The sequence below is a fragment of the Alosa alosa genome, chromosome 2, assembly GCF_017589495.1.
Source record: "Alosa alosa isolate M-15738 ecotype Scorff River chromosome 2, AALO_Geno_1.1, whole genome shotgun sequence".
Classification (NCBI taxonomy): Eukaryota; Metazoa; Chordata; class Actinopteri; order Clupeiformes; family Clupeidae; genus Alosa; species Alosa alosa.
The window spans coordinates 36514052-36538988 of NC_063190.1; the positions used below are offsets into that span (position 1 = coordinate 36514052).

Sequence of the window (24937 nt, forward strand, 5' to 3'; positions counted from 1 at the left end):
AAGGGGGTAGAGTTGGATATAAGTTAGGCTGCTACTAAAATATTACAGGACAAAATACTGCTAGTCTGTCCGGAACTGAACTAAACTGACTGACGCAACAAACAAGGTTAAAAAAAAATCCAACTGTATTTTTGCTAGTCATGTAAAATGTAGCGCTAGTGTGCTACTTAAGCAATATGGCACGAGTGAGAGTGGGGTTGGTCATGGATATTCCCACGGGTGTTGTTCGGCCGTAGCCACGAGGCTGGAGGCCGAGTGGCGCAGCAGCCGTGTAATATTTTAGCTTTTATACAACAATTCTACAACAAACTAAATAATCTGAAAACACCCCATTATTGTTTAAAAATGTTAATTTCGACATCGTTCTTACGCATCAAAAAATAGTTCCCTTTTCAATAGACAGCATGGTAACCAACTAGGTTGCTAGGTAACCAACATTCCAGATCCCTCGTTATGGGTCTCGGTGGTTTACACAAAGATTGTTAAGGCGGAGCAAGATATTTCATCAGGAGCCACTTCCGGGAACCGGATCGCGACGAGGGGGTCAAAATCCCCCTTTATGCAGAGCAGAGGCAGCGACTGCTCCATTGAAGTCTATGGGCATAGCTCAGAATTTCACCACATATGCTAAGGTCTTGGTTCTATAGAGTTAGGAATGTGAATTTGGGCACATTTTCATGATCCTCAAACCCTTCTGAACATTTCAGGTACATTTTAGCATTTTTGAGCAATCCAGTCTGGAGAAAATCAACCTTATATCAGGTGTGCGCCCGGTTATTTCTGCCGCTGCTGTTGGCGGTTGCAACTTACTTTCGTCAATCGTCATCGACACGCCTCTTTATGCAGACAGGATTCGATCCCCATTTCGCGCCCATAGACATGAACTACGACGAAGTATCTTGCTCCGCCTTAACAATCTTTGGTTTACATGTCTTTTTGAAAGAAATGTTGAAAGTCGGGCTGAAATCACATTCATATCTAGGTTTGCTGAATGCATGTTACAAGGACAATGGGCCATGTCATGTAAGGGACATGGTACTGCAAAAAAACGGAAACATTGTCTACATTGCAGAACCACTCAACTTTATTAATTTATGGTGAATAAATTGTCCAGGGATATTCCAACTCATGGAACGTCTCTCGGCCAATCAGAAACAAATAAATAGTTCCATAGAACCCAATTGTTGTATAACTAGCACTAACCTGGCATAGTTATTGTAAAGACTGTAATGACACATTAGGACAACCTAAACATTACACAATGCAAATGGTAGAAATTATGTGATTAGAAGACATCAAATATGGTTAACCTTACCTTTCTTGCAAAAAAGACCAGGCGCGACACAAAATTACTGGATCCCGGACTGATAGATGTAACGTTAAATCCTTGCAGTGAGTGCAGTGAAGTGCAGCCTTGTAGCAGTGGGATAATGGTGCGCAGCAAATGGGATTTTTACGTGCGCAGCTTTTTGATTTAGTGTTGTCTTACACTTATTATGTTTCATGGACTGTAACGGTAGGCTATGTGTTTATGTAGTCATTTTAATACAGAATTAACTTTGATGAAATTATAATCAGACACTTCACCCCCCCCCCCCCCAAAGAAAAACTCGTCGGATCTGCACGATTCACCCAAGTCCCCCAGCCAGCCGTGAAAAAGGCGGCATCCGCCAAAAGGCGCGCTGTTTGCATCCCTGAATATATACACACACACACACACTCACACACACTCTCACACACACACACACATACAGACACTCACACACACACACACACACACACACACACACACACACACACACACACACACACACACTCTCTAACTGTGCCCTCTCCTGTCATGCAGGACGCAGGTCTGAAGTCGGGGGAACTCAACAGTGGCATCCTGAGCACCAGTGTGGCTAACCTGTCAATCAGCGGTCTCCAAGACAACATCACCATCACTCTGAAAAACAACAAACCCATTCCGGTTAGTCAGGGGCCCTTCATGGACACGCCCCATTTTGCTCACAGGCACACCTTCCTCACGTCTCACACGCATGCACACACACACTGACACACACACAATCTCACAGCTGTATACACACACACACACAATCTCACACACGTATACACACACACACACAAACACAATCTCACACCTGTATTTGCATACTGACTCACTTCACATTCCATAGACCTGAATTCTTCATTCAATCTGTAGTTGTTATCAACAGGTTCTTTTGATACTAAGATATCAGTATGAGGAAAGCTTTTAGGAATGTGATTTCCCACAATGATACCATGATTCTCATTATAGCTCTGTTTAGCCCTTCCGTTCACATTAAAAGGAATTCATGTGTGCTTATGTACAAGTGTGTAGTACTCTGCCTTTACCTCAAAAAGAATACAAAAGAATTCTATTGTTTTGTGCATATTTTATATCTAGATATATATATTTACAATGGTGAAAGATGACTAACAAAGACAATTATTTTAAATAAATACATATTGTGAATAAATAAACAAACACACACTCATACATATACACTTTTATTATTATATATCTCGTATTTATAATTGGATTGAATTTTAGATATAGTTTACAAACACATCATGTTCTAAAGTTGAGTTTGGTTCTTTCTTCTCAGGAGAACAGCTCTGTTTCTTGTGCCTTCTGGGACTTCACTCTGAATGGTAAACATTGAAGTTCAGATTATTTCCATATGCAGTAGTATATTTCCTTGCTGATGGCTGTTATTCTCATCCCTGTGTCTTCCCATTGGCTGTGCTTGTGGCAGATGGCTCTGGGGGCTGGAACGATGTTGGCTGTAGTGTTGTAAATGTCACCGATGAGCAGACAATCTGCAGCTGCAGCCACCTCACCAGTTTTGGCATCCTCCTGGTGGGTAACACTGATGGAAGCACTGGTTGAGCACAACACGACACAGCACAGCACAGCACAGCACAGCACAGCACAGCACAGCACAGCACAGCACAACACAACAGCTAACTATTCAAATCAGTGAGTGCACAGGTAGAACCAGGTAGATGAGCTAACTAATCAAATCAGTGAGTGCACAGGTAGAACCAGGTAGATGAGCTAACTAATCAAATCAGTGAGTGCACAGGTAGAATCAGGTAGAACCAGGTAGATGGTAGATGAGCTAACTAATCAAATCAGTTAGTGCACAGGTAGAACCAGGTTTCCCATCTCTGATAGTGGATGAGTTACTGACTGACCAGACGAATGCTAGACCAGGACGTCTATGTGTCCATCGGTCGTCTACAACCTGTGGCTTTAGTTTCACCTCTACTCCACCCCTCCCTCACACACACCCCACCCTCACAGGATCTGTCGCGTGGAGATGAAATCACGAGTCGGCTGCAGGCCACCATTCTGACCTACATCACCTACATCGGCTGCGGCATCTCAGCCATCTTCCTCTCCATCACACTGCTCACCTATCTGGCCTTTGGGTGAGTTCCTACATCTCCATCACACTGCTCACCTACCTGGCCTTTGGGGGAGTTCCTCCATCACCATCGAGTCCAACATCGTGTGTGAATTTGTGTGTGTGTGTGAGAGAGAGAGAGAGAGAGAGAGAGAGAGAAAGTAAACTGTGTAATGACAAGAACCTGATTCAGTTGTGCTCTGTGTGTGTGTGTGTGTGACAGTAAACTGCGTAAGGACATCCCCTCTAAGATCCTGATCCAGCTGTGCTTTGCGCTGCTGCTGCTGAACCTGGTGTTCCTGCTGGACGCGTGGCTGGCCCTCTACCCGGACGCCGTGGGCCTCTGCATCAGCACCGCCTTCTTCCTGCACTACTTCCTGCTGGCCGCCTTCACCTGGATGGGCCTGGAGGCCGTGCACATGTACATCGCTCTGGTCAAGGTCTTCAACAGCTACATCTCCCACTTCATGCTCAAGTTCAGCCTCGTCGGCTGGGGTGAGTCCCGCTCCCAACGGCCCTTGGTCAGGGGGCACCAGAGTCCAGAGCGCACACAGAGCCTGTGGAGGTGACCCCGGCTGCAGAGAGCAAAACTCCTCCCATGTATTGGGTCTGTCTGGGGACTTGACCTACAGGGCTGAATGTAGGAGGACTTTTACTTTCTAAAAGCCGGAGTTTTCCACCTTGGTGCAGTACCTATAATGCAATGGGAGAGTTTCTGGTTTAGTCAAAGTTATTGTTGCTCAGTTAACACCATGGTGCCCAGGCCCCTTCATTATGTATTCGGGAATGTTCTAGTGTACAGAATACAACAGGCTTCTAGAACTCCTGTTCCTGTTCTCTCTTACCCAGGCATCCCACTCCTAGTGGTCATCATCGTCATCGCCATCGATAAGGACAACTACGGCCTCGTCTCTTACGGGAAGTACGAAGATGGCACCACTGATAATTTGTGAGTTCAGCTCTGGAATATCAAAAGCAGTCAGCTTATTTATTTACCTCTTTGGTAATCATAATGATGATCATAAAGCACTTAGTAGGGTTCATGATTTCCTGTATAAAAGAGCATTGAATTGATGATCTAAACGTCCTGCTCCCCCACCTCCTCTTCCTCCTCCCCCACCTCCTCCTCCTCCTCTTCCTCCTCCTCCTCTTCCTCCTCTTCTTCCTCTTTGTCTTCCTCCTCCTCCTCCTCCTCCTCTTCCTCCTCTTCTTCCTCTTTGTCTTCCTCCTTCTCCTCCCCATCCTCCTCCTCCTCTTCCTCCAGCTGCTGGTTGCGTAACGGCATAGCGTTCTACGTGGCGGTGGTGGCGTACTTCTGCGTGATCTTCGTGATGAACCTGGCGATGTTCGTGGTGGTGCTGGTGCAGCTGCGGAGGATCAAGCAGAACAACCCGCAGAACGTGCAGCACCGGAGCCACCTGCAGGACGCGCGCAGCATCGCCGGACTCACCGTCCTGCTCGGGCTCACCTGGGGGTTCGCCTTCTTTGCCTGGGGGCCCGTCAACCTGGCCTTCATGTACCTGTTCGCCATCTTCAACACACTGCAGGGTACGCAACACACACACACACACACACACACACACACACACACACACACACACACACACACACACATACACACACACACACACACACACACACACACACACACACACACACACCACTAATCCGTCAACCTGGCCTTCATGTACCTGTTCGCCATCTTCAACACACTGCAGGGTACGCAACACACACATACACACACACACACATACACACACACACACACACACACACACACACACCACTAATCCGTCAACCTGGCCTTCATGTACCTGTTTGCCATCTTCAACACACTGCAGGGTACGCAACACACACAATCACACACACACACACACACACACACACATGCACACACACACACACACACACACTCACATACTCAAACACACACACACACACACACATCAATCATCTGCTTAAATAAAATAATGTCATTTTCTTGCTGACCTGTTGTTCCTGTGTTCTCTTGTAGGGTTCTTCATCTTTGTGTTCCACTGTGCGGTGAAGGAGAACGTGAGGAGACAGTGGAGAACGTACCTGTGTTGTGGCAAAATGAGACTGGCTGAGAACTCAGGTACAACCCCCCCAACACACACACACACACACACACACAAACACATGTCAGTCGTCTGTCTGTAGCCCTGTGGGTTGCTGTCTTCATGCCTCATGCATCATATTTCCATGTAATTCTTCCTGCTACACATCTTGGACAAAGTTCTTGTATTTGTTTTAAAACAACAGCAACAAAATCAGCAAAAACGAACTTTGACATTGACTGACCTTGACTGACCTTGCTGTTCTGCTCTCATGTTCTGCAGACTGGAGTCGGACTGCCACTCAGAACAAGAACAAGAAGTCTTACATTTCCGGATCGCAGAACTCTAGCTCCTCCACCACCTGCCTGGCGCCCGAGTCCTCCGTCCGCACACGGAGCACACGTGGTAGGTCTGGGGGCTCTGGTGGGTCTGACCACCACCCTGTTCATCAGGTCTGGGGGCTCTGACCACCACCCTGTTCATCAGGTCTGGGGGCTCTGGTGGGTCTGACCACCACCCTGTTCATCAGGTCTGGGGGCTGTGGGTCTGACCACCACCCTGTTCATCAGGTCTAGGGGCTCTGGTGGGTCTAACCACCACCCTGTTCATGAGGTCTTCAAACGGCTTGGCCAGGCCTGCTATTCAGACCTGTATGCAGTCCTAAGGGCCCTTCACACCAGGAACGATAACTACAACTACAATAGTAACGATAACTACATCTACAATAGTAACGATAACTACAACTATAATAGTAACGATAACTATAATAGTAACGATAACTACATCTACAATAGTAACGATGACTACAACTACAATAGTAACGATAACTATAACTATAATAGTAACGATAACTACATCTACAATAGTAACGATAACTACATCTACAATAGTAACGATGACTACAACTATAATAGTAACGATAACTATAGTAGTAATGATACATAGTAGTATCGATAACTACAACTATGATAGTAACGGTAACTACAACTATGATAGTAACGATAACTACAACTATAGTAGTAACAATAAATACAACTATAGTAGTAACGATAACGATAATTACGACTATAACGATGTATGAGCGTCCACACTGACCAATGATAAGGAGAGTCTCACCTTGTTGATGAATGTAATTTGTCAAATTTTAATTGGATTCTGATAGCATTCCCAAAATTGCCCAAAATGATACCCAATGATGTTGTTTTTCATGTCATTATCATTATAGTTTATAGCTATAGTCATTCATATTAGCTAGAAGAATACTTTTTTGCTGTTATCGTTCCAGTTGTCATTCTGTGTGAGCAGCCCTGTACTCACTCATGGAGTGAGAAGTAGATGTTCCTGTACTGCTGCCCACATTAGCACGACTACTTCGTCTGTGGAACTGGACATCTTTCACATCTGTCATGATTGGTCTAAATCCAGTGATCTCACCTGTCATCTCTTTGTGTGTGTCTCCCCACAGGAAGTCCGTCTGACGACCGAATTATATCAGACACAGAGATCAACTCGGACGTCGTCCAGAACCAGATCAACAGCCAGTATCACAACCCTTCTCGTGCTCAGGCTGATTGGATCAGACCCCGCTCAGACTCCAGAGGGTCGTAGGTCATAGGTCATAGGTCAAAGTGTACGGTACGCCACGGCCTGACCAGAACTCTATGTGTTCCACTATGAGGGCGCTCCCTCTGACCAGCTCCATTATGAGGACGCTCCCTCTGACCAGCTCCATTACGAGGACGCTCCCTCTGACCAGCTCCATTATGAGGACGCTCCCTCTGACCAGCTCCTCTGACCAGCTCCTCTGACCAGTTCCACTATGAGGACGCTCCCTCTGACCAGTTCCACTATGAGGACGCTCCCTCTGATATCCTTCAAGCCATTTTCAGCAATGGGGGGGCAGCTGACCTCTGACCTTTATGTGCATTTCCTGTCCAGTTCACCTGACTGGACTAGCTCTTCAGCTCAGCCCTCTATTGCCTGAGCACAGAGGATTTACCCAAAGATCCTTGATTGCTCCTCTTCAACCCTCTCTGATTCAGCTGATGAGGGTTATTATAAATGTCAGATGACCTAAGGGTGGACCCGCAAAAGACAAGGAACGGGATGTTGTTAAGGAAGAAGAGAAGTGATTTATTCTACAGGCTGTATGTAATCAAATGACTGCCCTGTCCACTGAGTGAGGGTGTAATATTGACCTCTCCTTCATGTGGATGTGGAGCGCCTCCTTGTGATTAAAACTGGAAGTGGACGAGTCACCCTGGCTAAATATCTTTCGCGCTCCTTGTGTGTCAGTATATTCTGTATATTGTATATATGATGGTGTCTGACATTGCTTTTGCCATTACTGTGTAATTTCATCACTCTGACTTTCTAGAATCATATTCATTCATATTAGACCCACTCTTACCAAAGAGTTTACAAGTACACAACTAAACCCACTGCCCCCCTCCCCCAGGTCAAGATTGGGGGGGGGAGGAGTTTAGATGAGTTATACAGCAGGACAGTCCACATACAGTCCAATGATCAAACAAGCAGCTGGGATGTGAAGGGCAGGTTTCTATGGCGTAATGGCCTACATTTATCTGGCTTCAGAGAATGATCCAAAATTTGTGTTGTTTGCAGTAAATGAGCACATGTTTATTGTTTATGTATGTTTATTTTTTATAGAGCCTCAAGATCATTACTGTACAACTCCTTTTTAATCACCAAAGATAATAAAATGCATTTATTTAAGCTACAAATATGAAATTTGCTTGAATGTAAAGACCAAGCACACATGCAAAAATGCAAGCACACACACTCTCAAGCACACACACACTCAAGCACACACACACACACACCATGAAACTGAATTGAAATAAAATAATAAACAAAAGTTAAATGCAATGTATAAATGTAAATAAGTATTTATGAACTGCTATATGAACATCTGTAGACGGCGCTGAAATAAAAACCCTCATAAACATGTGGCAGCTTCTATGACAGCAGAAGTTAGAATGTTCTGCTGGACTGTGGCGCTGGTATAGTCAATAAGCACTGGACAGCCTCCACAGCATCCACTGGACCGCCTCCACAGCATCCACTGGACCGCCTCCACAGCATCCACTGGACAGCCTCCACTGGACAGCATCCACTGGACCAACGGAAAATTAAACATAGTGATATTCTAGGCTGATTTGACATGGAACTATACTGTACTCTCATTCAGGCGTAATAATCCATTCACTAACCAATTCGTCTGCTGCAGCTCAACCTTGTTGCTGAAAGTTCGCCTACAGGGACTATTTTCAGGTGCTGCATGAAATCATTGTGTTGCTGCGCCCATGGTGTTCCTTGATTATTACGCCTGAATGAGAGTATAGTTCCATGTCAAATCAGCCTAGTTTCATTTTCTGTTGGTCTTATTACACTTTCTAACTTGAGAGGAGAAAAGTTTTAAATAGGAAAATTACCGGATATCTTAGTCACTTTTAAGTGTGATGCTATCAGGCGAAATGCTAATCCGATTCCAATCCGATGACCTATGCTAGGCTGGAGCTAAAAGTGGTATCGCCAGACTCAGAGAACGGCTGGATGAACTGGAGAAAGGTAAAAATCAATTCTATAACTCAATACAAAGGGGAGGTGGAAAATTAGTGTAAGGGAATATCCCTTTAAAATAAGTTAACCATCACAGTTAATAAATGGTCAGTAGTGGGAACTAAACCACCTACAAGCTCCGTTTACCTGCTGGGGGCTTTTTAGGGAAATTAACCTGTTTTCCACAGTGCTCATTAGTACAAAAGAGGAACCTGTTTTCCATAGCTCATTAGTACAAAAGAGGAACCTGTTTTCCACAGTGCTCAAAAGAGGTGTGTTGTTACAGTACACAGTAATGGTTAAACCCAGGCGTACACCCAAAGGGACCAACTTTCAGATGGCTACAAAGGTGCCAAACCAGAGCCGGTTTCAAATGCAGATTCATGTGATGCTTTCTGTGAACTGAGTTAATGCACTTTACTTTCTGACTGTAATCTCTTTTGTTTTGCAAAACATGTTGATGTAGAACATCTGCACATCAACGGAGATGCAAACTTTTCGGCTCAAGGGTTTTGAAAATTGGCCGATGGGCGCAACCCCCCACCCCACCCATCATTTAAATGATAATAATGACGTAATGAAGTTATTTTGTTTTAGAATATTAATTTGTTCTGAAATACTGCTAATTTAATGCTGTTTAACTCATTTATAAATGGTACAATGTCACTTTAAGAGCACATTTAATTCTCAATGATCTTTTGACAGCTCCACTCAAATAGCCTATGGCTAGTGCTGTACCTTAGTCATAGTCAAGTTTATGTATATAGCACAATTTAAAACAACCTGTGGTTGACCAAAGTGCTCAAAAATAAATAAATAGATAATAGAAGACAAAATGAATAAAGACACAAAAAAAGCACAACAGGAAAATAATACTAAAAAATATGTAAATATATATAGCCTATAATTGCATTCCACACTTCATTTACAAGCCGTTGATGTTCTATCAACAGAGTTGGTATATCAATAGTTGGTGTGGATCTAATGTGAAAAGGCAGGTTGTTCCACAACTTGGGCCCAGCTACTGAAAAAGCACAGTCACCTTTATTTTTTAGACGACTCTGAGGTACTGAGAGCAGTAGTTTATCTGATGACCTCAGAGTTCTGGGAGGGCAGTGACAGTAGACAAGCTCACTTAGGTATTGGGGAGCTTGTCCATTTAAAGCTTTAAAGACAAAAAGAAGAATTTTGTAATCTACTCTAAATTTCACTGGTAACCATTGCAGGGATTTCAAAACTGGAGAAATATGTTGAGTTACAGTAGTCCAGGTGGGATGAAATAAAGGCATGAATCAATATCTCAAAGTCTTTGAAAGAAAACATAGTTTTGGCTTTTTTTTAAGATTCTAAGGTGGTAAAAAGATGACTTGACAACAGCATTAATCTGTTTCTCCAATTTAAAATCAGGGTCAAGTAGAAAGCCATGATTTCTTGCATAAGGTTTTACATATCTGGCAAAAGACCCTAGTTCACTAATTGCATTATTTGCAGCTTCATGTGAACCAAAAAATAGAATTTCTGTTTTGGATTCATTCAGTTTTAAAAATTTGGTGGACATCCATTGTTTGATCTCTTTTAAGCAATCAAGCAATTTAGAGCATTGGTTCCCAAAGACTGGGTCACGACCCACAGGTGGGTCGTTGGAGATTTTATTTGAGTCGCCAGCATAGCATAGTGAGAATTTATGTTGTGTAATACACCTACCTACCTTATACCTTATATAGCTTAGGAAAGCTAACCGCTTTCTATTAGGATCAGTCACGAGTTGGGTTGCGATAGTCTGTCATTTTTTAAAAGTGGGTCCCCAGAAAAAAAGTTAGGGAAACACTGATTTAGAGCACCAGAGGAACCACATTTAAATGGGAGATACAGTTGTGTATCATCAGCATAGCAATGATAGGATATACCGTGCTTTTTCATAATGTGACTGAGTGGCAACATGTACAGTGAGAATAAAATACAACTAAGCACTGATCCCTGTGGAACACCATAAGATAAGGGGGCAGATGAAGATAAAGTATCATTGAAATAAACTAAAAAGTTCTTCCCTCTAAGGCCATCCTTAAAAATATTTTCGTTTGCCGTAACCCGACCGACCCTGTCAATTTAGAACCGACCCAAATATTTATTTTTTTCCCCTTTTAGTCCGACCGACTTGCCGGTTGTAAACTTGCGTTAATACCGACCGATTGTTTTTTTTACTCTAAACAACCAATACAAATGCAATAAAATAATATTTATTTTAGTAGGCCCAAGTATTGTGAATATAAATTGCCTACATGCAAACGTGGCTCACTTAAATAAAACCCTGTGGCGTCATCTCTACACCATTGGTTTTACGCATGTCACACTATGGCCTACGCTTCGTTTCATTCACACAAACTGATAATGCTTTTACTTGGCATGAAGTTCTGGAAAAACTGTGGCCAGATCTTTTCTCATCCCTTCTCCCCCCCTAGTCTAACGGTGACCGTGTCGGAGTATAGAAATTGGTTGTGGTCTATTTAGCATTTCTCAAAATATGGGTCCGCAACATGGAGACTGCTGGTCCGCGGAGTCGTGGAGTGAAATTTGGCCCGGTGCTTCATTTGATAATTTGCTGCGCAGTTGATCAAGAAACCGCGGATCGACGAAAAAATAAAACAAACGTTTCTGCTATCGATGTCATTAAACATGGAGCCCTACAATTAAGTGGTGGTATGAGCATTCATTCAATGCGCGTCTGCGTGAGAGAAACTGAAACTAATCGATAACGTTGGTATCAAAGCTCCGCTTCAACCTGTTGGAAGGCTATTTATTTATTTAACGAAACTTAATAGAACGACGTTGTTTTTTGGAACTTCCTTAGAAACAGAGCAGAGACTGTATAATACACTGTATAGCATTGAGTATTGTAGGCCTATAGTCAAATTTCAATATAACGTGGCCAAGAGCTTGTAGCCTTCTTTCTGGGTACATGTAGATGAGCCCTATGACCCCAAAGTCTGCCATGACCGGGCCTCAGGTCAAAGAAGTTTGAGAAAGGCTGGTCTATATAACCTGCATCAGAATGAGGTTTGCAATGGTGCGCCTGAAGGTACGGGTTGAAGACCCAGTCAGTTACGTCACGATATGCACATTTGTGTAAATTCATTCCTACGTAATCACCATGACCAAAATTGTACTTTTTTTTTTACTTTGAATCTTGAAAAAAAAAAAAATATTGACCTACCTACCGACCCATTTTTAATTTTTTTTGGCTGTTACTGCAAACAAAAATATTTTTAAGGATGGCCTAAGAAGGAAGCAAACCATTTCAGTGCAGTACCTGAAATTCCAGCCCAGTGCTCAAGGCGCTCTAAAAGAATGCAGTGATCTACAGTGTCAAAGGCGGCGCTAAGATCTAGCAGCATAAGTAATGCACATTTCTTTGCATCCACTGATAGTAACAAGTCGTTAGTGACTTCAATTAAAGCAGATTCCGTGCTGTGTTTAGGTCGGAATCCAGACTGGAAGATGTCTAACATCTAATTTTCTGATAGAAAGGATTGGTGTAGCTGAAAGACAACCTTTTGTAGGATTTTAAAAGAAAGGGCAATTTTGAGATGGGTCTATAATCGTTTAAGTCAGTGTCATCAAGCTCTGGCTTTTTAAGCAGAGGGTACAATGACCGCCGCCCAGTCCAGCACATTTTTTCAACAAAAATAAGTCACGCTTGTCAAATTGTGTTCATTTCCTACTTTGTTCCTTTTTTATGTTTGTAATTGAGTGTGTGCAGAGTGTGTAGTTGTTTTTGTGTATATGTGTTTTTTTTGTGTGTGTGTATGTGTGCGTTTGTTTGTGTATGTGGGTGCATGTGTGAGGGTGTGTGTGTGTGTGTGTTTACATGGCTTTATGTGTATGTGTGGGTGTGTGTGTTTATTTATGTAAGTGTACATACATAAAGCATATCAGGGAACCACCTACTCTTTGCGATAAGTGCCATGGGATCAGTTAAATTAAATTGAGTCAGAACCTCAATTTAACATTCATGCAAAGGAAAACATCTCCTGCAGTACAGTGTCCCTGTCACTGCAATAGGGCATTGGGATTGATATTTGTTTGGTGGCTTTTGGCCACAGGGAAGAGTGCCACCTACTGGCCAGCCACCAACACCACTTCCAGCAGGAACCTACTCTTCCAAGGAGGTTTCTTATCCAAGTACTAACTAAGCCTACTTAGCTTCAGTAATTCAGCAAAGTCAGGGTATCTGCTGGTCTGGCTGCTGGCTAAAAACAAAAGGTGAAAGGCATATATGATTCTAACTGTCTCACTGAATTGCATTATGCACACTCAATTCTCACTGGTATCTGCTAGACAGCAAGTACCAAAACATGATTAGTTCATAGATTTCACATATAAAATACATTACAACATATATAACCCCACCCCCATCTTGCCTGTTCATAATTCTGAGAAATTCTTGAATTGTGTGCATGTGTGCGTGTACGTGTTTGTGTGTGTGTGTGTGTGTGTGTGTGTGTGTGTGTGTGTATGTGCATGTGCTTGTGTGTGTGCCATGCATGCGTACATATGTCTACTGGGTGTGTATACGTTATACGTATGATTACTGTGAATGTATGTGTGTGCGCGTGTATCTGTTTATGCACATGTGTGCATATGGAATGGGTTTACATGACCCCTGGAGGCAAACATACGCAAAAAAATGGTCCTCCTAGGCCCTACAGTTCTCGAGATATTCACAGAAAACTGTGTCTGGCCACCTACAGGCCAGTTGGTGTACAGTAACACAAATTAATTTCTAGTATGGCGCCCCCATGAATGGAATTCCACAAAACTTGGCATGAATTCAGAGGGTGTCATAATGATCCTACACTTCCAGTTTTGTGCAGTTTTGACGATGTCAGGTCACAGATACCTGCGATTACAAGATCTCATTTTTACTTTTTCATTTTTAACTAGGTGGCGCTATACATGAAATGAGTGGTTATGGAATGTATTGACATGGCCCCTTAAGATCAACATACAAAAAAAGGTAAAAAAAAGGTGGTCCTCCTAAACCCTACGGTTCTCGAGATATTCACAGAAAACTGTATCCGCCCTACCCTCCTTTCGGGGGTCCAGTCCAAATCAAAACGAAAATCAATGGTTCCATGCTATCCTTGTGGGGCTATATGCCCACCAAGCAGCCTATGATAACCTAATTAATTAACCGGATTAAGGTGCGTGGCGGGCTGGATTAAGGTGCGTGGCGGGCTGGATTAAGGCTGGATTAAGGTGCGTGGCAGGCTGGGCTGGATTAAGGCTGGATTAAGGTGCGTGGCGGGCTGGATTAAGGTGCGTGGCGGGCTGGATTAAGGTGCGTGGTGGGCTGGATTAAGGTGCGTGGCAGGCTGGGCTGGATTAAGGTGCGTGGCGGGCTGGATTAAGGCTGGATTAAGGTGCGTGGTGGGCTGGATTAAGGTGCGTGGCAGGCTGGGCTGGATTAAGGTGCGTGGCAGGCTGGGCTGGATTAAGGTGCGTGGCGGGCTGAATTAAGGTGCGTGGCGGGCCGGATCTGGCTCGCGGGCCATAGTTTGGCCACCCCTGATGTAGAACATGTGCACATCAACAGAGAACAGAACCATGTAGAACATCTGCACATCAACAGAGAACAGAACCATGTAGAACATCAACAGAGAACAGAACCATGTAGAACATCTGCACATCAACAGAGAACAGAACCATGTAGAACATCTGCACATCAACGGAGATCAGAACCATGTAGAACATCTGCACATCAACAGAGATCTTCGTTTGGCCTTACAATGATCACATATCAGAAAAAAATAATGTATTGTCCGCCGGTCATTATGGGAAAATAAGTCCTGACAGGGCGAACAGCACCTCAGCGCGAAGCGGGGGGATCTTGCTCCGTCCTGAAGGGACTTACATAGTAGCTTATGTGTGACATGCATGAATATGTGTAAAATATATGTATTTGGTGTGTATTTCACATGGGGAACGCATATTAGAATTCGCTGTGGGAAGTATGTCTGAAATATGATTGAAATGCATGTAAAATACACATGAAATACATGCCAAGTGTGCTATCATGCCAAGTGTGCTATCATGCCAAGTGTGCCATCATGTCATCATGTTGGGGCAGCCGTGGCCTACTGGTTAGCGCTTCGGCCTTGTAACCAGAGGGTTGCCAGTTCGAACCCCGACCAGTAGGCATGGCTGAAGTGCCCTTGAGCAATTAGGGCACTTCAGCAATTGCAATTGAGTATTTCCAAGGGGCAACACCGATTTAATAAATCCAATAATTCCTAATGTTTGCGCATCCAACTTTTACAATGTCAAAACCAATCAATTTTCTTAAGCAGTAGTTGGTCTTTTAAAGCAAACACAAAGTTGTTTATAAACCTACTGTAACACTTGGTGCCTCATAGCCTAAATGGTAACGATGTGTGATAGTCTATTACCAAGTAGATAGATAGATAGATAGATAGATACTTTATTGATCCCCAGGGGAAATTCAAGTGGATTTCACAGTATAACATTGATCATTGAATTCAGTCAAATTTAAAAATAACATGCACAAAAGCGAGAGGAGCCGACTTTTTTCCTGTGTAATAAACATCTCCAGATTAGGGATTTATGCCTATCTGCTCTGGTACAAAAGTTGATGTTATCTGACATACAAACATTCAAATGTCAATATTTTCTCTATTTGCCTACCAGTGTATGATGCTTGCATGAGGAAAAACTTCTCAAACGCTGGCTGAAGTCCGCACAATTATCATCCATAGCATCAAGCAACCAGGCTGAGCAACGCAATGAAGTGAGAAAGCGCTCAGGACAACCAGGCTGAGCAACGCAATGAAGTGAGAAAGCGCTCAGGACAACCAGGCTGAGCAACGCAATGAAGCCGCTCAGGGCAACCAGGCTGAGCAACGCAATGAAACTGTTCAGGGCAACCAGGCTGAGCAACGCAATGAAGCCGCTCAGGGCAACCAGGCTGAGCAACGCAATGAAGCCGCTCAGGGCAGGTGTTCTGCAGTGGAGTTCCCCTTGAGTGTGTTGCGCGTGTTCGTCAATCATGAGGAAAAAGCACATCCATGCATCGCTCTCTCTGTTTCTCTCTCTATCTCTCTCTCTCTTGATCTTGACACTGTCTTTATATGTTAAACAACATTATATATTTTAGACATTATAGAGATCAAACATCATCAAGCAAATACAGGTGGGGGATTTGGGACAAAGCGGTTTAAAAGGCAGCCTCAGTTTCAGGATGCTCAGGAGTCCATGCGTAAGGACAACCAGCCCACTCAAAACACTCACCTACTCACCCAGACAGCACTTACATTTGGGTCGGATCTGTGAAGCCTTGAGATCCGTCTGTAGCTCACGTAGGCTACGGACTGTGGGCCAGATCTGCACTGTAGAGGTTTGTTTGAGTGCAGTTTTTTTGCTGGTCCAGATCAGTTTTCTGCCACTCCAGAAAACAAGTCCAGAAAATGCATTTAAAAACACCATACGCTGATTTGGCCCAAACCTGTCCTTGAATAATTTTCTAATTATAGCAATTGACGTTGCGTGTATTCATACTTAAATATGGAGATCATGTGCACCTTGGCCACCTCTGAACACCAGTGTGTGTGTGTGTGTGTGTGTGTGTACCTGTTCTTCCCCTTTTCATGTAGTGCTATCTTGACATTCCAAATACAACTGTTACAGGAAAAGAAGTCCAGATATAGTTATGGTTCTGGGATTTGGCAGACGCTTTTGTCCAAAGCGACACACAATTAACAACAATACAATAGTTCAATTTAACAGTAAACAAACAGTAAAACAGATACGGTATAGTGGCCGAACTGAAGCAAATTGTATTTTGTAACTTTGCAATGCTGCATGGAGTCCTTATTTCCACATTGCTACATTCCTCACCTTCCATCCCTGGCCATCACTCAATCACTCAACCATACCACCTTCCATCCCTGGCCAATAGGCCTCATCTCATCATCATATGTCTCCCTCTCTTTAGTCTACTCTCAATGGACCAGAGTTAGAAATCTTAGAAATATTATCAGTAAACAGTTTCTTGCATAATGTTAAAGGTTGTATCAGCGATAGCGGGGATACGTCACTTCTGTTGATGTTCGGTTATTGGTTGAAACACTTTATTTTGCCTTTAACAGGTTGCCAACCCTTGTTGGTTGCAATTGTTTTTGTGTACAGATCTCGGAGCCTAGGCTCCCTACAGAGACACGTTTTTTTGACGGCCTGCTTATGGGGCAGACAGCTAGCGGATCATTAGGAAAGATTAGATGAATGTGATGATTTATGTTTGTGCTTTTTTTGGGCCTGAAATCGCTGATACAACCTTTAAAGAGTGTAACTACTAGTATTTTTCTGATCTGAATGACAAATCAAGACCCTGTACGCAGTGCAGTGTAGTGCAGTGTTTTGCAGATTGACTTGCTTTCACCAAAAATAATTATTTTGTCTTAAGGCCGTTATCATAATATACTTGGAGGGTAGTTGGAGCAGTTTCATTTCTCTGTTGCTGAGATATTCAAGACAACAGAATAGCCAAGTATCTTGTTTTTCATTATTGTACTATTGTGTGCATGAAGTTTCATCTCACATTTCCGTTGGATTGCCGGCTATTGGATTGCCCACATTGACTGCCCTGTCCACCTAGTGAGGGTGTAATATTGACCTCTCCTTCATGTGGACGTGGAGCTCCCCCTTGTGATTAAAACTGGAAGTGGACGAGTCACCCTGGCTAAATATCTTTCGCGCTCCTTGTGTGTCAGTATATTCTGTATATTGTATATATGATGGTGTCTGACATTGCTTTTGCCATTACTGTGTAATTTCATCACTCTGACTTTCTAGAATCATATTCATTCATATTAGACCCACTCTTACCAAAGAGTGTACAAGTACACAACTAAACAGAGAATGATCAAAGTTATGTGTTGTTTGCAGTAAATGAGCACATGTTTATTGTTTATGTATGTTTATTTTTTATAGAGCCTCAAGATCATTACTGTACAACTCCTTTTTAAATCACCAAAGATAATAAAATGCATTTATTTAAGCTACAAATATGAGATTTGCTTGAATGTAAAGACCAAGCACACATGCAAAAATGCAATACACACTCTCTCAAGCACACACACAAACACAAACACTCAAGCACACACACACACACACCATAAAACTGAATTGAAATAAAATAATAAACAAAAGTTAAATGCAATGTATAAATGTAAATAAGTATTTATGAACTGCTATATGAACATCTGTAGACGGCGCTGAAATAAAAACCCTCATAAACATGTGGCAGCTTCTATGACGGCAGAAGTTAGACTGTTCAGCTGGACTGCTGGACTGTGCCGCTGTTATAGTCAATAAACACTGGACAGCCTCCGCTGCAGCCGTCCACTCCAGCCTCCACTGGACAGATACAGCTACTGCCATCACAATGGGACGCATCAGAATATCAGGAGTATTACATCACGGATATGTCCGCCACCTCTTAAAAAAAAAAACAATCTCCCAGGATGCACTGCATTCAGATATCCCAGAATGCTCTCTGACTGCAATCTCCCAGGGTGCACTGCATTCAGATATCCCAGAATCCTCTCTACAATCTCCCAGGGTGCACTGCATTCAGATATCCCAGAATCCTCTCCGGCTCTGTCTCTAATCTCCCAGGGTGCACTTGGGCAGCCTGTTTGCTCATCATTCATTGCGTCTCCGTAGGTTCTTTGTGTGTGTGTGTGTGTGTGCTGTGGAAGTTCTAGGTTCTAGGTTCTGCTGCGGAGGCAGAACCAAAATGGGCTCATGGCAGTCAAGGAAGTAAGAGTTCTGTCGTCATGGAGATCATGATGATGTCTTCCTGTTCCTGTAACTGCTACTGCTGGGTAGCTTTACTGTAGTGTGGATCTGTAGTATACTGAAGTACTGTAGTGTGGATCTGTAGTATACTGAAGTACTGTAGTGTGGATCTGTAGTATACTGAAGTACTGTAGTGTGGATCTGTAGTATACTGAAGTAGAAAAAGGTGCAGTACCGTAGTGCACACTGTGGTGTGTTGTAGTACATGGTAGTGCAGCAGTGGGGTACAGAGGTACTATAGTGTTGACCAGTCGATAAGGAACTGGACGATTCAGAGGGCCAGGGTAGTAGTGTGTGTGTGTGTGTGTGTGTACACATGTGTGTGTGTGTGTGTGTGTCTCAGGAGTACATGCACCAGTAGAAGATGTTGAAGAGCAGGTAGGCGTCTCAGGAGTACGTGTGTGTGTGTGTGTGTCTCAGGAGTACATGCACCAGTAGATGATGTTGAAGAGCAGGTAGGCGTCTCAGAATGCGTGTGTGTGTGTGTGTGTGTGTGTGTGTGTGTGTGTCTCAGGAGTACATGCACCAGTAGATGATGTTGAAGAGCAGGTAGGCGAGGGGGAAGATGATGCGCGAGTACGAGTCAATCATGTAGCTGTTGCTCATGATGAACTTGAGGTTGTGGCGCGACCCGCCGCCCGCCATAGCCGCTGCGTCTCCTCGAGGGCGGCTCCGGGCCGAAGCTGGAGTTCCGTGGGGGTGCCGCGCGGTCCGTGGTGGGCGTGGTGGGCAGCTCGGGGAAAGGTGAGAGGTCAATCTCGTCATGGAAACAGCCGTCAAAAGCCATGGCCTGGTTAGTGTTGTATGTGGTGGGAACCTGCAAGGGCCAAGTTTACACAATCACACAACAGCCAAGAACAGAGAACACAGATGTATGCAATGTGTACAATGTATTGTCTATATGAAGAACATGGATGTATGCAATGTGTACAATGTATTGTCTATATGAAGAACATGGATGTATGCAATGTGTACAATGTATTGTCTATATGAAGTAAAAATAGAGTTGCGCAGCAGCATAGTTCTATGGTAATGTACCAGTTCTTGCGCCAAGGTGTTCAGACAGAATATACTGAAGTACTGTAGTGTGGATCTGTAGTATACTGAAGTACTGTAGTGTGGATCTGTAGTATACTGAAGTACTGTAGTGTGGATCTGTAGTATACTGAAGTACTGTAGTGTGGATCTGTAGTATACTGAAGTACTGTAGTGTGGATCTGTAGTATACTGAAGTACTGTAGTGTGGATCTGTAGTATACTGAAGTACTGTAGTGTGGATCTGTAGTATACTGAAGTACTGTAGTGTGGATCTGTAGTATACTGAAGTACTGTAGTGTGGATCTGTAGTATACTGAAGTACTGTAGTGTGGATCTGTAGTATACTGAAGTACTGTAGTGTGGATCTGTAGTATACTGAAGTACTGTAGTGTGGATCTGTAGTATACTGAAGTACTGTAGTGTGGATCTGTAGTATACTGAAGTACTGTAGTGTGGATCTGTAGTATACTGAAGTACTGTAGTGTGGATCTGTAGTATACTGAAGTACTGTAGTGTGGATCTGTAGTATACTGAAGTACTGTAGTGTGGATCTGTAGTATACTGAAGTACTGTAGTGTGGATCTGTAGTATACTGAAGTACTGTAGTGTGGATCTGTAGTATACTGAAGTACTGTAGTGTGGATCTGTAGTATACTGAAGTACTGTAGTGTGGATCTGTAGTATACTGAAGTACTGTAGTGTGGATCTGTAGTATACTGAAGTACTGTAGTGTGGATCTGTAGTATACTGAAGTACTGTAGTGTGGATCTGTAGTATACTGAAGTACTGTAGTGTGGATCTGTAGTATACTGAAGTACTGTAGTGTGGATCTGTAGTATACTGAAGTACTGTAGTGTGGATCTGTAGTATACTGAAGTACTGTAGTGTGGATCTGTAGTATACTGAAGTACTGTAGTGTGGATCTGTAGTATACTGAAGTACTGTAGTGTGGATCTGTAGTATACTGAAGTACTGTAGTGTGGATCTGTAGTATACTGAAGTACTGTAGTGTGGATCTGTAGTATACTGAAGTACTGTAGTGTGGATCTGTAGTATACTGAAGTACTGTAGTGTGGATCTGTAGTATACTGAAGTACTGTAGTGTGGATCTGTAGTATACTGAAGTACTGTAGTGTGGATCTGTAGTATACTGAAGTACTGTAGTGTGGATCTGTAGTATACTGAAGTACTGTAGTGTGGATCTGTAGTATACTGAAGTACTGTAGTGTGGATCTGTAGTATACTGAAGTACTGTAGTGTGGATCTGTAGTATACTGAAGTACTGTAGTGTGGATCTGTAGTATACTGAAGTACTGTAGTGTGGATCTGTAGTATACTGAAGTACTGTAGTGTGGATCTGTAGTATACTGAAGTACTGTAGTGTGGATCTGTAGTATACTGAAGTACTGTAGTGTGGATCTGTAGTATACTGAAGTACTGTAGTGTGGATCTGTAGTATACTGAAGTACTGTAGTGTGGATCTGTAGTATACTGAAGTACTGTAGTGTGGATCTGTAGTATACTGAAGTACTGTAGTGTGGATCTGTAGTATACTGAAGTACTGTAGTGTGGATCTGTAGTATACTGAAGTACTGTAGTGTGGATCTGTAGTATACTGAAGTACTGTAGTGTGGATCTGTAGTATACTGAAGTACTGTAGTGTGGATCTGTAGTATACTGAAGTACTGTAGTGTGGATCTGTAGTATACTGAAGTACTGTAGTGTGGATCTGTAGTATACTGAAGTACTGTAGTGTGGATCTGTAGTATACTGAAGTACTGTAGTGTGGATCTGTAGTATACTGAAGTACTGTAGTGTGGATCTGTAGTATACTGAAGTACTGTAGTGTGGATCTGTAGTATACTGAAGTACTGTAGTGTGGATCTGTAGTATACTGAAGTACTGTAGTGTGGATCTGTAGTATACTGAAGTACTGTAGTGTGGATCTGTAGTATACTGAAGTACTGTAGTGTGGATCTGTAGTATACTGAAGTACTGTAGTGTGGATCTGTAGTATACTGAAGTACTGTGTAAACCTCAGTGATGTAATTCTGCATATAGAATGATTTGTAAATAATATTTTTTTAACATTTTAATATAGACTTTCTCACATGAATCCCTGAAAACCACTTAATTTGGCAGGACGCCTCTGACTTGCCCTTTTACCTCTGAGAGACATGTGACTGACTTCCTGTTTCTGGTCTAACCCTGGTATAACCCTGGTCATGGCATGATTAGGACAAGAAAACCCCAGATTAATGTAGGGTTACACTTAGTGACGTATAAGGGAAGGGTAGGTGCAGTGTAACCTGCATGCCCTACTGCTTGGTAAATAGCATCTGAATGTGTGTGTGCGTGCGTGTGTCTGTGCGTGCGTGTGTCTGTGTGTGTGTGTGTGAGAGTGTTTGTGTGTGTTTGTGTGTGTGTGTGTGTGTGGGGGCAGCCAGCCAATCAGGCTGATTATTCCTTAACTTTCCCCCTCTGAGTGGTCTGGCACATAATGGCTGCTTTGCATCACCCAGGTGGGGGTCAGTGAGGTCCCACCTGACACAGGTACACACACAGTAGAAGTGGACAGCAGGTACCAGGCCACCTGAGACAGGTAAACACACAGTAGAAGTGGACAGCAGGTACCAGGCCACCTGAGACAGGTAAACACACAGTAGTAGTGGACAGTAGGTACCAGGCCTGTGGCTGTGCTCTTCTTCAGTTTCTTCATCTCCTCCACCGTGGTGAAGTAGTTGACCGCCGCATACTCGATGACCGACAGGAAAACGAAGAGGAAGCTGGACCACAGGTAGATGTCCACCGCCTTCACGTAAGACACCTGGGGCATGGACGCCGACACACCCGTAATGATGGTGGACATGGTCAGCACTGTGGTGATGCCTAGAGAGAGAGAGAGAGAGGGGGAGAGAGGGAGAGAAAGAGAGGGAGGGAGAGAGGGAGGGAGAGAGAAAGAGCATGAAAAAGAGAGAGGGAAAGGATGTAAAATATCTTAAATGTTTCTGTACATGGGTACATACTCTACCAACACAAAGCCTGATTAATATGATTAATATATGGTTCTCTATGCTAATTCAGTCTACGTCTACATACAGACATGTCCATGTATTCCCCATCCTTTGTGTGACTCATTTGGTAGTAAAATATGATGTTTGTCAAGTAAACACACACACACACACAACTCTCCTCTCTCCCCATCTCTCTCCCACACAAGGTGACTTGTTTAACTATGTTGTTGGGCTAAATATTATTGTACGGGCACGTTCCAATTGGATATTAAGCAACAACTTTTTTCTGGAGAACATGATTCACCAATGGGCACATTGTCATGATCATCCAATCAGAATACATAAACCAAGTTATGTGGTTGCCTAGCAACATTGCTCAATAAATTGCCCCATGCATCGTCACCTTTTTAATCTTGTGATCAAGCTCTATCACTTAGACTACAAGAGCGAAACGCCTCCCTCACTGCTCTGACCCAAAATAGAGTGCAGCTGGACTCAATTTCCCATAGTGCCTCTCTCAGAGGATGTCAGACATAATAGACATAAGCTGGAACTAGAGAGGATCCCCTGCACTAGGCCTGGGAGGTGTGGCCTAAACACCATGTCATTTATAGATATTTATGAAGCACGGCTGCAACGTTACATCACAGTATATCAATATATCAATATGTATGGGTCTGAATGGGTAACGCACAGATCACATATTGCACATTCAATGGATGGTATTCAGTTCAATAGTCTCACATTTACCAAACCAGTTGTGAGAGCAACGACGCCAAAGGTCATGTAACGGTATGACCTCTACTGGTATGCCAGTATGGTCCAAATCTATACCTTAGGGAAAATTCATATGATCTATAATGCTTATTTTTTATATGCTCTTTTTTACAGACACTTTGTTTTCAAACATGTCACAGGACAATGCCTCCTCGTGATTGGCTACCCTAGGAGGTGCATGCTATAAGCCACCCAGGAAGCAGGAAGTGTTACCGAGGGAGACGCGTGCAGGGACGGCTCTGCGGTCGATCCAGAAGGACACCCAGGAGAGCATGACCATCAGCATGGTGGGGAAGTAGGTCTGCAGCATGAAGAAGAAGATGTGTCTCCGCAGGATGAAGTTGATGTACAGGCGGTTATACCAGCCTAGAGACACAACACAGCACACGGTTATACCAGCCTGACACAACACAGCACACGGTTGTACCAGCCTGACACAACACAGCACACGGTTGTACCAGCCTGACACAACACAGCACACGGTTATACAAGCCTGACAACACAGCACACGGTTATACCAACCTGACACAACACAGCACACGGTTATACCAGCCTGACACAGTACTTGCACAGAAAATACGGAGGGGGCGGGGGCACATAAATAGATAAGATAAGAGGGGGGGCACATACATACATGATAGATAAGAGGGGGGGGGCACATACATAAATACAGGATAGATAAGAAGAATAGATACATACAGTGCTGTCTGAAAGTGTGTGAACCCCTTCAGCAGTTTTCTGTTGTTTTATCATTTTCTTATTTTACAGAGATCAACAATGCCAAGAAGAAAGGAGATATCTCTAAGGCCCTCTCTAAAAGACTCCAGCTCCATTTATCCACTGTATGACAAATTATTTGCAATTGGAGGGCATTCAACATCACTGCAACTTTTCCTAGAAGTGGATACCCATCAAACATATGACCAAAATGCACCAGAAAGATAATAAACTGGGTAAAAGCCAGCCTACACATCACCTGTAGAGAGTTACAGACCTCAATGGCAGCATCTGGAATAAATCTACATGCGTCTACGATCACATTAAACTGGAACAGACACAAAGTTCATGGGAGGGTTGTTAGAAGGAAGCCTCTGCTCTCAAGAAAGAACAAAACTGCCCGATTCAACTTCTAGAGGCCTTC

At 43.4% G+C, this 24937-nt stretch overlaps 2 protein-coding genes across 5 annotated transcripts in view; one reads left to right on the top strand and one right to left on the bottom strand.

Moving 5' to 3' along the window:
- The window catches only part of LOC125288737 (adhesion G-protein coupled receptor G2), a 29477-nt gene extending 21492 nt beyond the window's left edge, over positions 1–7985 (top strand). For all 4 annotated transcript variants that reach the window (XM_048235329.1, XM_048235340.1, XM_048235354.1 and 1 more), the window contains 10 exons: positions 1847–1969; positions 2631–2676; positions 2781–2884; positions 3332–3459; positions 3658–3929; positions 4284–4383; positions 4699–4982; positions 5449–5550; positions 5795–5917; positions 6978–7985. In XM_048235329.1, coding sequence (XP_048091286.1) covers positions 1847–1969; positions 2631–2676; positions 2781–2884; positions 3332–3459; positions 3658–3929; positions 4284–4383; positions 4699–4982; positions 5449–5550; positions 5795–5917; positions 6978–7120 — 1425 coding nt within the window. In that variant the 3' untranslated portion in view covers positions 7121–7985. The remainder of the gene's footprint in view (positions 1–1846; positions 1970–2630; positions 2677–2780; positions 2885–3331; positions 3460–3657; positions 3930–4283; positions 4384–4698; positions 4983–5448; positions 5551–5794; positions 5918–6977) is intronic.
- Positions 7986–17428: 9443 nt separating this feature from the next.
- Positions 17429–24937, bottom strand: part of gabrr3a (gamma-aminobutyric acid type A receptor subunit rho3a) — a 39742-nt gene continuing 32233 nt past the window's right edge. The window contains 4 exon segments of the mRNA XM_048237981.1: positions 17429–19591; positions 19593–19784; positions 22689–22894; positions 24010–24162. Coding sequence (XP_048093938.1) covers positions 19478–19591; positions 19593–19784; positions 22689–22894; positions 24010–24162 — 665 coding nt within the window. The 3' untranslated portion in view covers positions 17429–19477.